Source organism: Bactrocera neohumeralis, chromosome 5 (assembly GCF_024586455.1).
Source record: "Bactrocera neohumeralis isolate Rockhampton chromosome 5, APGP_CSIRO_Bneo_wtdbg2-racon-allhic-juicebox.fasta_v2, whole genome shotgun sequence".
NCBI classification, from domain to species: Eukaryota; Metazoa; Arthropoda; class Insecta; order Diptera; family Tephritidae; genus Bactrocera; species Bactrocera neohumeralis.
Genome location: NC_065922.1, coordinates 5,123,450 through 5,137,646, shown reverse-complemented (window position 1 = coordinate 5,137,646; position 14,197 = coordinate 5,123,450). Strand labels below are relative to the sequence as shown.

Sequence of the window (14,197 nt, the reverse complement as noted above, 5' to 3'; positions counted from 1 at the left end):
ACAACTCTAGGCTCGCAACTCATGTGGCCAAGCGCCAAAAATGCTTTATCAAAAATTGATGAAATCTTTAGTCGCATGCTGAGCCACCTCTGATGATGTTTTAGAAGCGACGTAATGTAGTGCGAACATATCTACAAACTATATACATGTTTGTATACGCAGCCTTGTGGTAGGTTAGTCATTCAGCACTTTTGTCGTTCACTGCGTCTCCACTCGGCTAAGAAATCACAACATCTTTTATTATCAGCTTTCTCGGTTAGTTCCGCCTTTTCCTTTCACAATAAAAAAAACGTTTGTATTTTGTTATTGTTATTGTTGCTACAGTACAAGTCTCCCACGTGTTGCACGCTCTTTCGTCTCACTAATGCGCAGACGCTTACAAAGAGCAGAGAAAATGTCAAAATTTTCACAATAATAATCCTGAGGGCCCAACATTTTTTCGGCCTCAAATTGCTTAGTAGTTATTTAGTTGTTGCCACGAAATGCTGCGCTTCAGAAATAAGTGAAAATCGTAGAGAATTTCTAGAATTAAATACTTAGTACTTATTATGCATATGCAGACCCCCAAATTGGTATTTAGTGGTGGTGAAATTGACGTCGACGAAAGTTTTTTGTTTGTCACATTTCGTTGTGTGCTTTTAGGCGTGTAAAGTGAGAAACTTTCTGCAAATAAGAAATATGCAAAAGCGAGCAAGCACTTCCGCAAATTATTGTATACAAAGTTTTTCGGTCAATATATCAATTATTAGCACTCCTTAAAAGTGTATACACACAAAAATGCATACATACGTAGGTATGTGAGTAGAAGAATTTCATTGTGTACACAAAATAAAGCAAGAACTATGGCAGTGTGATGCACAAAAACGGCAACAATTATTAAATTTGAATTCGTACAACTTCTACACTAACAATTTCACACACATATGCATAACATTGCTTGCAACATCACCTGACCTGTCGGGTGTGAATAAGGCTTCGAGGAAGTGGCAGTGGCAACTAGCAGAAACAAGTAATATAGAGCAATTGTAGTAAACTGAGTGACTAAGTGTGCTTACACTTACTTACATATATACAGTTATGTTTACATAAGCGTGTGTTGTAAGTGTGCGCTCTTCCGCTTCCACTAAGCGTCAAGATGACACTGAAATGAAAAGGATCATGACCCACTTTTGATAAGCGCGAAAGAAAAGGCAAACAAATTGACAGTAAAGAGAATAAAAAAACAAAAACAATCAAATGATATTTTGAAGTCTAAAGAATAAGAAAGTGGAAAATTCAAAGTCCTGGTAAAGTGGCACAACAGTAGTGAAAAAAAATAATTAAAATGTAGATTTCACTAACGGTAAATTGAACTTACACTTGTTAATCTCCCACCAAATGCCAAAAAGCAAAAACAAACGAAATTATAAAAGAAAATATTTTAGCAAATAATTATTTTAATTAATTGAAATTATACGGCAAAACTTACACAAAGTACAAAACACACTCGAAAAAACAAAAAACAAAAAAAAAAAAAACTAAATTAAACCTACACCGTCAGAGTCACCCTTTGGTGGAGCCGTGAATCCTTTTTGATTGTGCAACGAAGCCACTGCAATGCATAGAGTAATTACAGTTTCGAATCCATATTAGTGCAGCTAATTATACATAAGCCAACCGCAATTAAAAGTAACAACAATAACAACATAAAATGCTGTAGTGCAACTGCTCGCTTGTCACGCTAGCACATGGAAAGGCAGCCGATCAAATAAAATTTGTTGCTCCTTCGAGTTGGTTCCGGTGCCGGTTTTAGCACGCAAGTTCGGCTTATTTAAACACACACACACATCCACTCATATATAAGTGCATATACATATATATAGTTATATATTGGTGGTAAACTTATACGCTTCCGATTATGCTGCCTTGGTGGTGTTGCTTGCTGATTACTGGGCTGGTGCTCTATGCCCTCTTCGAACTTCATTACTTCCTGCGAATGTGCCTTTGTGTGATTCTGGCGCGCTTCGTCAAGCGAAAGTGCCATATTTTGGAGACGACCACAGTTGGCGGTGAGTTTTGCTGAAAAACACCAAATATTTATTGTAAAAATGTCAAGCAAGTTAGGGCTATGTTCGTGGTCAGCCGAATATTTATTATAAAAAGAATTTGGGAAGCCGTTCATTTACTTAATTTGCAAGTATATACCGAAAAGAGGAGCAGAACATAAGATAGTATAGTTATATATTACGACTAGGTGTTGACTAAGTTTTGGTCCGAGATTTTTACACCGGAAAATCTCCTCCACGGGGGTGCAGACTGGGCAATGGACATCGCTGCCATCACCGTTTCGGCTTGGCAACTGGTTTACTTCTTAGATCAGGTCTGGGCGATGAAGGCAGGCGGCGTCTAGCTAAAGCAGAGGTATATATCCCTATATAACTTGGTCTTGCTTACGAGACTGGGGGAGTAGAATGTAATTTGGTACCTGGTGGGGGCGCTAAGGGTGCTGGTTCGGCATTGAAGACCAGACCCAGGACAAAACCCAGCAAGGAGGAGTTGAACGCGAAAGCTATATATAAAGCGGCGGTCAAAGTCAATGACAGACTAAACTGCAATGCCAACCGGACGAAAGAAGAAAAAGCGAGGTTCGCTTCTGCTGCCGGAAAAAATGTAGGAAGACCGACCTTACTATCATAGTTCTCGTACAAGGATCCACGTACTGCACGATAGTGAGTTTATTCTAAACTTGGTCTAAGACTGGAAGTCGTGAGCTGCTTGAGCCATATGTATGGCCCAAGTGAATGGCGCTCAGAGAACCTTTCTCACTAGCGCGAACTTCTACACATAACTCTATCCCAAAAGGATCGACACACACCACCACTTCGTCGATTTCAAAGCAGCTTTTGACAATAAGAAAGGGAGCAGCCTTTATGCTGCTATGTCTGAATTTGGTATCCTGTGTAACTGGCGTTGAGCAATACCAAAAGGTTAGTCAAGATCGGGTAGGACCTTTCCGAACTGATCGATACCAAACGAGTTTTTATACAAGGCGACTCCTTGTCGTGCGACTACTTCAACCTACTCTTGGAGGAAATAATTCGAGCTGTAGGGTTTAATCGTGCAGGTACAATCTTTTATAAAAGTGTACAGCTGTGGCGTACGCTGTTAGTTCTGTTAGACTGGATAAGGAAGCGAAGCAAATGGGTCTCCTGTTATCAAACAAACAGCCGTCGCACTCGCGACTTGGCTTCCACGTCACTGTTGACAGTCATAACTTCTCGAAGCCGTAGAAAATTTCACCTAACTTGGAATCAGCATTAATTAACACCAAAAACAATGTCCGCCTCGAAATCCAACGCAGAATAACTCTTGCCAGCAGTTGCTATTCCTGACTGAGTAGGCAATTGAGAAGTAAATTCCTTTCTGGACGAACAAAGACCAAACTCTAAGTCAGTCTATTCTTATAAAGCTTCTGCCGTAGATTTATGATGATTTATGAATACCGCAGTCGATGGAGCGATGAGCAGTATGAGATGTACAACGGCGGCTAAGTCATGTCGTCCGAAAGGATGAAAACACTCCAGCTCTGAGAGTATTCGATGCAGTACCCACTATGTAGGAAAGACTAGGCAGAGAAGGACCTGGCTACACTTGGAATCTCTCAAGTGGCGCCAAACAGTGAAAAGGAAGAATGACTGATCACGTAAGCGCGGTCTACGCCAATAAAGAATTCAATTGAAAAGTTGAAAATTATTATAAAACCTGTGGACCAGAACTGAAGTTTAAAGAAGTATATTAGTATCATGGAGACCTGAATTGGTCGGAAATCTTCTGATTCTTCGTTTGGAGTACGAAAATTTTGCTTTGAATATATAAGTATAAAGTATTACAAAAGCGTATTATTTAAAAGTTAGAATAACTGAAGATATGCCATAAATCTGACCTCGAACACCCTAGAACTTGTTATAAGATACTTTCATTGTTGCCGTTGAAATTCTTGACTTATTTGCGCTTAAACAACGGAACAAACATACATATTTAACGATACATTTTTGTTCTCAAAACTAGTGGAATTAGCGTAGAAAACATGGAAATGAAAATGTTCTGATGGAAGCTATGCACTAGGCACATTTGTTGCAAAGTGCCGTTAAAGAATGTATACTAGACACTTTCGGTATTTCAGCTGCGGTTGCCACATGTGATTGACACGTGCACTTGCGCTTACGTAAGCGCCATTACGAGCATTATTTGCCATTGTTTGCATTCTCAAAGGGGCCTATAGGCAAATTTTAATTTGGAAATATTATGCATGACTGTTACTGGTCTATAATATCTATAAAATTGCAAATAATAAATATTCTAGTGTTTAATATTACATTAGAAAATAACTGAGTATAAAGATTAATGAATCTTCTAGTGAGTATCAACAGCCATTATATTTGGTAAATACATATTTCTAAAAAACTTTTCAGCAGGGTGAGAATATCACATTCGTATGCGTTTCTTGCATGGCGCTATTCTCTACTCGACTTCCATTTGCGTTTGCTAAGCAATAGCAAAAACATTCTATACTTTCGGAGGTTTCACTTTTCATTTTCTATGTTTGTGTAATAAACGAAAGTGTTCGCCATTTCTCCATCAAAACCATATCTACATTAATCTATGTATGCTTTGTGCGTGTGTGTGTCTGTGTGCCTTGGAGTGAATATTTCTCAGCCACTTCGACGTTGACATTTATTATCGCAATAAGCTTTGGTGGCGAGCAGCGCACCGCGCGAGTCGTAACCCTGCGAATGAGGCATCCTATTACTCATTTAAGTGATTAGTTTAGCCAAGTTCAAGGTAATGCCGTTGAAGGAATGTAAATTTATGAATAAATGTTATTATTGACACCAATCGCGTTGCATTAGTATTCAAGTACAATACATTTGTATGCACGACTGTTACTTTTAAGAGCTAGGAAGGCATAGAAATTGTGCAAAAATGTCTGTAGGGACTTGGTGCTTACACTGCGTATACGTAACTCTTCACTTGCTGAAATGATGATTTGTTCGAGACTACTATGCGTATACGTAATATTAGGGATTCACTTAATATAATAATTGTTGAGAAACCGATCTGAAATCTTGCACATGTGCATTTCTCTCCAAAAATTTGTATTGTCTAAGGCAAAAATGCGATGTCCGAAGAAATTGTTTAGATCCGATCACTATAGCATATTGCTGCCACACAAACTGAACAATCGGAATCAAGTTTGTGTGAAAATCTTTTGTATTTGATGAGATATCTTTACCAAATTTTGCATATATTAATTTCGGAGACAACGCTATAATATATGAAGAAATTTTTTATATCAGACTACTATAGCATATAGCTGCTATATAAACTGGTCGATGGAATGCCTTGGTTGGAAAACTTTTTTATTTGACAAGGTATCCTTATAAAATTTGGCAAATATGACTTTCTAAGACAACGCTACAATATCTGATATTTCACCTTTGGTGCTACCGAAGTCAACGTTTTTTATTGTTTTTAATAAAATAACGGGGTTTTCAATAAGGACGCTACAAAAGTAGACAAAGAAGTACGCGTAGTGTCGAGAATATTGGTTCTCAAGCTTTGGGCATCTCTGTTACGTCGTTGTGGCGAATTTTGTGAAAAGATCTTGACCTACATTCTTATAAGATCAAGTTGACGCAAAACCTGAAGCCGCTTGACCATCAGAATCGTCGTATGTTCGTGAATTGGACTGAGCAACAACTTGAAAATTTCATCTAAAAATCATCTTCAGCAATGAGGCTCATTTCTGGCTTCGTTAATAAGCAAAATATGCGTTATTGGTCAGGCAACAATCCACATCTACTTCGATAAAATTACGGTTTGGCGCGGCTTATGGGCCGTCCGCGTCATTGTGCCGTACTTCTTCCGTGATGATCATGACTGCCACGTTACTGTGAAGGGGAATCGCTACCGCTCAATGATAACCGATTATTGTTGGCTCGAATTGAATGATATGGACTTGGACAACATGTGGTTTCAACAGGACGGCGCTACAACCCACACAGCGAATGTCACAATCGAACCAAGTTTGGTGAACGTATTATCTCACGAAATGGCCCAGTCAATTGGCTGCCTCGGTCGTGCGATTTGGCACCTTTAGATTATTTCCTGTGGAGCTACGTCAAGTCTATGGTCTATGCCAAGAAGCGACTGATGAACTTCGTACGAATATCGAACCTCAAATTGCAACAATATCGGCTGATTTATGATTGAAAATCGTCGAAAATTGAGTTCCCGTGGTGGACATGCGAAAGAAATCGAGTTTCATATAGTATGGTATATGGTAATGTACTATTACAGGAATAAAGAGTTTCATTGATATTCCAAACCGTTTTTGTTTTATTTAAAACTCTTGTTATTGAAAACCCCTTTAGAAGAAATTCTGAGAAATAAAATTTAAGATAAAAAAAGTTTAACATCTAAATTTTTAAAGTCTATAACTATTTTCGAAACACCGAGCCACTAAAATGTCAACTGACGCATTTATTTTCACCATGTATTCGATATTATCTTATTAACAGAAAATAATTTTTAATTTTTACGTAGGTCTCTGCCTCACCAACGACATCGATTGGCTGCTCTATCACATGAACAATGCGCGCTATTTGCGCGAACTGGATTTTGCCCGCGTGGATTTCTACGAGCGCACAGATTTGTACCGCACCATAAAACGGAAGGGTGGGTCCGTTTTTCAGGGGGCAGCCACCATACGTTATCGGCGATTTATCAGACCATATCACCGTTTTCACATACAATCGCGCGTGAGTACAACCTATAGAGCAAAAAAATAATAATATTACCCTAAAATTCAAACTTTTTTGTAACGCTGCTTATCCTCTCACTTCTTTTTTGCAGATCATCTACTGGGACGATCAATCCGTTTACATGGAGCATCGTTTCGTGCGGCCCTCCGATCAATTTGTGCACGCCATTGCAATTTGCCGGCAACGCATTGTCGATTGCTCCGCGGAGGAGGTGATGAATGACCTGCTGGCACCCAAAAGTATGCAACTGCAAGCGTCGCACAACACGGTGAGCTCCACAGTGAGCCTGGACAATAGTGCGGTGACCACAACAAATCTGGATGTGGCCGAGAACGGGCAGACGCGCGTCAAGTTGAAACCCGATGTGCCGCCAGAGATACAGAAGTGGATTGAGTACAATGATTTGTCAAGCAAAAATTTACGCTCGAATTGCTGATAGTTGCGGTTGAACGAAATACCGAGCTCTTTGCTTATGATTATGAATGTCTAAATACTCGAGTAAAACCCCATACATACATACATAGATACATATGTAACTGCACTTATTATATAGCAAGAATATGCCTAGATGAAAGAATTATTTATTTTTTGAGCTCATTAAGAAATATATTTAATTAAGTTTTAGTTAATTATTTTTTTATAGCCGAATTATATGTGAAGCGCTAAAGCGAAGTAGCTGTGTATGCCAATCTCTAATATAATCTACCTTTACTACTTGTATGTGTAAATGTATGCAAAATAATACAAGTAAATTTGTAGAACATAATGCTGAGCGTTTTATTTTGAAAGATAAAAGGGATGGGTCCTTATTTACTTACTAAGGTTATAAATATGTGAGTTTGTTTGTTACGCTTTCATGTTGAAATCCCTTAACCTATCATCTACAATTTTTTTTACATACTCATAATAGTATTAAAAAGAACATGGGATACTTATTATTAAAAAACTATATTTTTTATGTATTGGAAAGGCCAAGTTTTCACTAAAATTTATCTATTTTAAGCACAAAGATACACTGTTATGAGTAAAACACGCTCTCTTATTTTCATTGGGATAACTCACATATTGCCAAAATATGCGGTGCAAAGTCACCCGGAAGTTCGAAAATCTTCATATTAAGTATATAGGGCAGTAAAGGAAGTATTTGTTCGATTCAACCTATTTCTAACGTAAAGACACAACATTGTCAGAAATATTTTATCCCTGAATTTTAATTATATATCTCACACATTGACCCATATTTCGGATCAAAAGTCAACTATAGGGACTAGGCTCCGAATATGCGGTACCTAGGGCCTTGAACATTTTCTGTTGGATTAGAACAATTTTTGCCATTAAGTGGCATACACTAAAGGCATTATTCGGGCAAAGTTTCATCACGTTATATTAATTTCTTCTTTATTTGTGTTCTGGAAAGTGGAAGAATCTAGTGGAATTTAAAATTGTGCTATATGGAAAGTAGGCGTGATTATAGTCCGATTTCGCAAATTTTCGCATTGTAACATAAGAATATGAAAATAATGCAACGTGCATTGTCGAAATCGCTCGGTCAAGTCCCAAGATATGGATTTCACCAAAAAGTGGGTGGTACCACACCCATCGTCCAATTTTTACATCGGCTCCCATAAAACCAACTCATACCATCTCAGAGGCAAAATGTATTGTCTCTGGTTAGTTATTGATTTATCGCGTTTTTAGAAGTTTTGTTGCATGGTGAGTGAGCGGGGTTATCTTCCGATTAAATCCATTTTCACACTGTCGGTAGAAGTTCTAAAAATATTTATGTGTGGCGAATTTGGTTATTGTAGCTTTATTTGTTTACAGGTGATCCTTGCAACTGCGATCCCCTGTATCAAATAACAGTTTTATATCTAAAAACAGTGCTTAGTTATGGCACTTTATATGTTTTCGGCTGATAGCGATTTGTGGGCGTGGCAGTGGTCCGATTATGCCCATCTGCGAACTCGTAATTTTTTTTTTTGTTTCATGAAGAAATATCAATTTTCAAGTTACAGCTTGCTCGGACGCACGGACAGACAGACAGTCAACCGGATTTCAACTTATATACAAGTATAACCCTATATCTATCTCGCTTAGTTTTAGGCGATACGTACAATCGCTAGGTGAACAAAACTATTTCCTCTGTAGCAACTGGTTGCAAGAGTATAAAAATATATCTTAGGCAATCTTTAATTTTAGCAAATACAAACTTAGTGCTGTTTAGGTGAACATTGGCAAAAGAAAAAGCATCTTAAGACAAAACTCGTACATAGACAAATCCTCATCTAAATATATACTCTACTCATTTCATGGCACATAGTTCTATGTAACTGATTGAATATCGATTGAGCGCCTGCTTTCCTACAATTCCGTGGGTTTCTCCAGATTCTGACTAGGATATTTCGTATATTACAGACATTTTTGAACAGAAATAGTTCAACCAGCAACTGTTGAGTATATCTCTGAAACATGAAGACGCTTATTAAAACTTTTGTCGTCCTTTGGAGGCAGCTCAATACTGGTACGTTTTCCAATTTATAAGCTTATGACAGATAAAATAGTTGTAATATTATCTTATATTTTCAGCAACCTAACGGTGTAGAGAATCACTCACTCACTACATTTCTTCAGTTAGATCGAAGCCTACTTTTATATTTTAAGTATTTGCAATACTGATAGTAGGGTAGTCATCAACGTAGAGAATGGTAAAAAATGCTCTTTCTCGCCATTCATACTCATCAAAAAGTTAAAGGGCTGATGAAGAAACCGGTTGCATCAAAAATGCTACAACAAAATAGTCTTTACTGGCTCGTATTGTATGAGAGAAAACGAGTAAACATATGTACATACTTGTACATATGGCAGCCGGCGGTTGGGCACACAGCTGATGAGCACACTCACTACACGCTCTCTGGACTTTTACTTTTCTTTTCGACTTACTTGGTGCTATATAGTGCTGTTGTTATAGACTTTCAGCGATTCACTTAGCTTTGGCGTGTTGTGGAAAGCGGACGTGTGAAGAAGAAAACAACGAACCATAAAAATCAGGTAATTCAGTATTCATGAGTTTAGAGACTGGCAGGTATAGGTGTTTATGTCTTTTTTTCAACGCGAACTAGACGTGTGTTGCAATCCATTCATTCGAGCTTTTTGAATTGAATTCGTATAAATTTCGAATATTAATATAAATTTGGGGCAAATGTCAAATCGATTAATTAAGTATTGCTGCAATCGGCATGTTTATGCAAACAGCTGAGTTGGGAGTTCAGACAGGTGATTACAACAAAGAGCAAGCATGTTGAGAGTAAAGTGCGCCGGAATATACACAATATTTTGGTTGTATTTTCCGCTGATTTTATTAAAAAATAAACACAATTTTTAATTTTTCAAGTTACTATGTGAAAAGTAAGCAATTTTGTTGCGTTTCATAAGAGTTGTGGCCACCATTTAAGGCGTGCATTATTTACGGTTATCTGTTGTTATGTATTGCGACATACTCCAACTGTTGTGTGCACACATAACACATCTAAGTTTGTAGTTGTGTGTTTTCGCTTGCTCATAATTGCTGCATCTATTTTATCTCTCTTCAGCGAGATGTCTTTCCTAGTTATACTGCTCATACTCTACATCATCTGGGATGTTAACTACTTCATTCGCTGCGTTTTCACTGTGCTGGCCGGGCGCCTGTTCCAGAGTAAACGCAAGGTCACTGATACCACAACCATCTATGGTAAGTTCAAGTACACATATTTATATTTCATATTCAATATTTGTTAAACTTGCAAAAATAGGCCTCTGCACCTCACAGGATGTGGACATCTTCATACGGCACATGAACAACGCGCGCTATCTGCGCGAGCTGGACTTTGCACGTTTCCACTTCTATGCGCTGACCGGGCTCTATGAGCAAGTGCGCGAGCGCAAAGGTGGCGCCGTCCAAGGCGCTTCGAGTGTGCGCTATCGCCGCACCATACCCATTTTCCATCCGTACAAGATTCAAACAAAGCTGATTTGGTGGGATGAGAAGGCTATTTACTTGGAGCAATCATTTGTCACGCTCTCGGATGGTTTTGTGCGCGCTGTGGCGTTATCCAAGCAGTGCATCACCAATTGTGACGTCACCGAAATAATGAAGACCTTCCCTGAAGCGGCAACACGTCCGGAAATGCCGGCGGAGCTGAAACTGTGGTTGGACTCGATTGAGCTGTCGAGTCAGAAGCTGCGCAAGGATAAATGAGCGTGAGGCGGAGAGTGTGCTCTCTTTCTTAGTTTTTTAAACTCACTATTTGGGTGTTTAGGCTTATTTTTGTACCTTTTTTAACGATCCATTACTTACAATGTGGACAGTGATATCGAAATAAAGTTTTTAATTATAAAAACAATTTCCCTTATATTTTTAATGGCATGCAAAGTTCAGAGTCGGAGCTTATAAAGCTTTTAAGTTCCAAAATTTGTTAAGTACGGCTGAATTAACAAACACCTTTGACTTCGAGCAATTATGAGGAAATGTGCATGCGTCTTTACAGGTATTTACCATATATTATGTATGCGCATGCATTTTATACTATAAGTGTTTGTACAAATATGTAATTGGCGATATGTAAATAGCCCATTAATGCTTCAATTATTCTGTAATGAGGGACGAATATTCAAAAGGGCATTGCAAATGCAAGCACACATGACTATTACTAAGATCAGGAACTATTTGTAAATGGAAAGAACTAAAAATATGTGCTAAAGGACGTTTTAATTATAGAACATACATTTTTTGATAAATCTGCCGCTTATTCAATACTTGCTTGTTGTCTATTATAGCCTGGCATCTTTTATGAGAACTTGCATCTATATCTTCCGCTGCGTAAAACTCGGTAAATCTGCAACAGAGACGTTTGATATGATCAAGTAGGCTTACCCAGATGTTGCTTTAGCAAGAAGTGGTGTGTTTCGGTGGTGCCAAGCCTTTTTGGAGGGCCGCGAAGAAGTCCCTGTTGAAGACCGTGCTGGAAGGCCTGCGACTTCGACAAACACCGACAATGTGATGCGTGTAGGCAAAGTTTTGAACTAAGACCGTCGACTAAGTATTCGTTTCATTGATCAGATGTTAAATTTATCAAAATATGTTTTTCATGACATTGTGCCGGAACACCACAACAACGCCCGGCTCACACCGCCTTTCTTGTGAACAGCTACCTAACTAAGGCCGGCATCCCAACGCTTCATCCTTTTTGTTTCCTTGTCTGAAAAGGCCGATGAAAGGCAAGCATTTTGAGACGACAGAGTGGATCCAAGCAGCATGCACCTCGGCTCTCAAGGCTATTCCGGAGAATGCCTTCCGTGACGCCTTCAATGCTTGGAAATTACGATGTCAGCACTGCATCGACGCAGAAGGAACTTATTCTGAAATTTTTTAAGAATTGTAACGATTGGTTAAATACATTGTTTTAAATCGACTCAGTCAAAGTAATAGACTTTCTACTTTTTGGTGAAATCCCATATCTCGGGACAACCGATTTGACAAAATTTAGTACTTTACATTCTTCTCATGTTCTTATGTCAGGGTACCAAAATAGACGAAATCGGACAACAACCAGGCCCACTTTTCATATAGCAAAATTTTAAGTTCCATTTGATTCGTTCAGTTTCCAGTACACAAATCAAAAAAAAAAAAATAATAATATAACGGGATAAAACATTACACGAACAATGTTTTTAGTGTTTGTCACTTTATGACCAAAAATTGTTTAAGTCCAAAGAAAACTGTTCAAACACCTAGATACCGAAAATTTGGACCCCGGTAGCTATAGTTGACTTTTGATCGAAAATTTCGGTCAATGTGTGATATATATAACTGAAATTAAGAGACCTTCTTTTATAATGGTATATCTGTATGTCAAGAAGGATCCGGTCCAATACTTCCCTTAGCCCACATATACTTAATATAAAGATTTTCGATCTTCCGGGTGACTTTGTACCGTATATATCGGCCAATATGTGAGTTATGCCAATGAAAATAAGAGAGCGTGTTTTACTCATAACAGTGTATCTTTGTGCTTAAAATAGATAAATTTGAGTGGAAACTTGGCCTAGCCCCTATATAACTAATATCAGGATTTTCGAACATCCGGCTGACTTTACTCTATATGATTGGTTTTACACCTTAAAGTATTTCCCTGGCTTTGATTTCTTGTTGTAAGAGTATAAAATGTTCGAGCCCGAACTTAGCCCTTCCTTACTTGTTGATAATAATTTTGATTTTTGAAGCTACTGTGAAGTGTAAAATTTTCCACTAAAAAGAAAAGTTGTCAACTTTTTGTCAAAAATCACAACTTTTGTCTATTTCTTCGACCATTACCTGTACTGGTTATAAGCATAAAATATTTTTTTTTTTAGAAATATTTGAAGCAGAAAAATCTTCCTCAGCACCTTTGGACACTTTTTTGGAATTCCAATATTGTCAGTTATTAAGTTCTGTGAAATTATTTGGAGGAATTTAGTTTGTTTGCGCAGAAATTAGTTGTCTAATGCACTGTTAATATGGAAGAGTGGTCCATTTAATAAGAGTCAGGTTATCATAAGGCTTAATATGTCTCCAACGGATCTGTAACTGATAGAGACCTTAAGAGATATATTATTTTTCTTTCCTTTGTTTGGATTATTAACAATGTTTTGATTATTAGTTATCAGGCTTAAGCAGACTTACCAGTTTAAAATATTGCAAGGGATTTTTTCTTCTGAGACCTTAAAGATTTAAGTGATAAATTGTTACACTCTCACTGAAAAGAAAATTCCTTAGCAGTTGCTGGAAAGTCATGTTGTTGAAGCTATACTTTTATGCTACAGAAAAAATATTGCTTACTTAAAGCAAGTTCGATGGTTTGATCAAACATGTCTGATAAACACCAAAAACAACAAAACAACTAACGTTTAAAATGTTCGCTCCAGCAATTTTAGCGCGCTAACATTTGGGGCTTGATTTGGATGCGAGTCATCAACGCCAACGTCAACACTGTCAATCAAGCAGCAAAAGAAAAAGCAACAACTAAGCGGTGCAAAAACAAATAACACGTTACAGACAACAATGCGAGCGCTCTGCCAATGCAAGTACCCACAATGTCAGCGTTATCAGAGGCAAAAGAGAGCAGCAAGCAAGCAAGCAAAACTGAAGTAACGCAGCAGTCGCAGTGGCGACTATAACAACAGCGCCAGCAGCAGTGATGCGCGTCCCCCTTTGGCGGGCTCACGGTGGGCATAATGCACACCTAGGCGTATAGCGGCTGCGGCGAGTGGAGTATCTCGCGAAACGAGTATCTATTTATCTGGTCGACCGTGCACGCTGGCCGCAGTTGACTTTTGACGCTATCAAAGAACTTTTAATATATTCAGTTGTTGTTGAG

General features: G+C 38.2%; 2 protein-coding genes across 2 annotated transcripts; both read left to right on the top strand.

Annotated features, from left to right (window-relative positions):
• Positions 1–450: 450 nt before the first annotated feature.
• On the top strand, positions 451–7,569 carry LOC126760432 (protein THEM6). Its single transcript, XM_050476054.1, has 3 exons — positions 451–2,048; positions 6,586–6,800; positions 6,895–7,569. The coding sequence occupies exons 1-3, from the start codon at positions 1,898–1,900 to the stop codon at positions 7,237–7,239; spliced, it is 711 nt and encodes a 236-aa protein (XP_050332011.1). The 5' UTR covers positions 451–1,897; the 3' UTR covers positions 7,240–7,569.
• Positions 7,570–9,741: 2,172 nt separating this feature from the next.
• Positions 9,742–11,185, top strand: LOC126759029 (protein THEM6). Its single transcript, XM_050473568.1, has 3 exons — positions 9,742–9,851; positions 10,394–10,533; positions 10,595–11,185. Exons 2-3 carry the CDS (start codon positions 10,398–10,400, stop codon positions 11,038–11,040), a joined length of 582 nt encoding a protein of 193 aa, XP_050329525.1. The 5' UTR covers positions 9,742–9,851; positions 10,394–10,397; the 3' UTR covers positions 11,041–11,185.
• Positions 11,186–14,197: the final 3,012 nt, after the last annotated feature.

Excerpts from the sequence above, each read along its gene's own strand:
- LOC126760432 (XM_050476054.1), top strand. The coding sequence starts at position 1,898 with ATGCTGCCTTGGTGGTGTTGCTTGCTGATTACTGGGCTGGTGCTCTAT. Across the intron at positions 2,049-6,585 it reads GGAGACGACCACAGTTGGCG|GTCTCTGCCTCACCAACGAC; the intron begins GTGAGTTTTGCT and ends ATTTTTACGTAG. Across the intron at positions 6,801-6,894 it reads GTTTTCACATACAATCGCGC|ATCATCTACTGGGACGATCA; the intron begins GTGAGTACAACC and ends TCTTTTTTGCAG.
- LOC126759029 (XM_050473568.1), top strand. The coding sequence starts at position 10,398 with ATGTCTTTCCTAGTTATACTGCTCATACTCTACATCATCTGGGATGTT. Across the intron at positions 10,534-10,594 it reads TGATACCACAACCATCTATG|GCCTCTGCACCTCACAGGAT; the intron begins GTAAGTTCAAGT and ends TTGCAAAAATAG.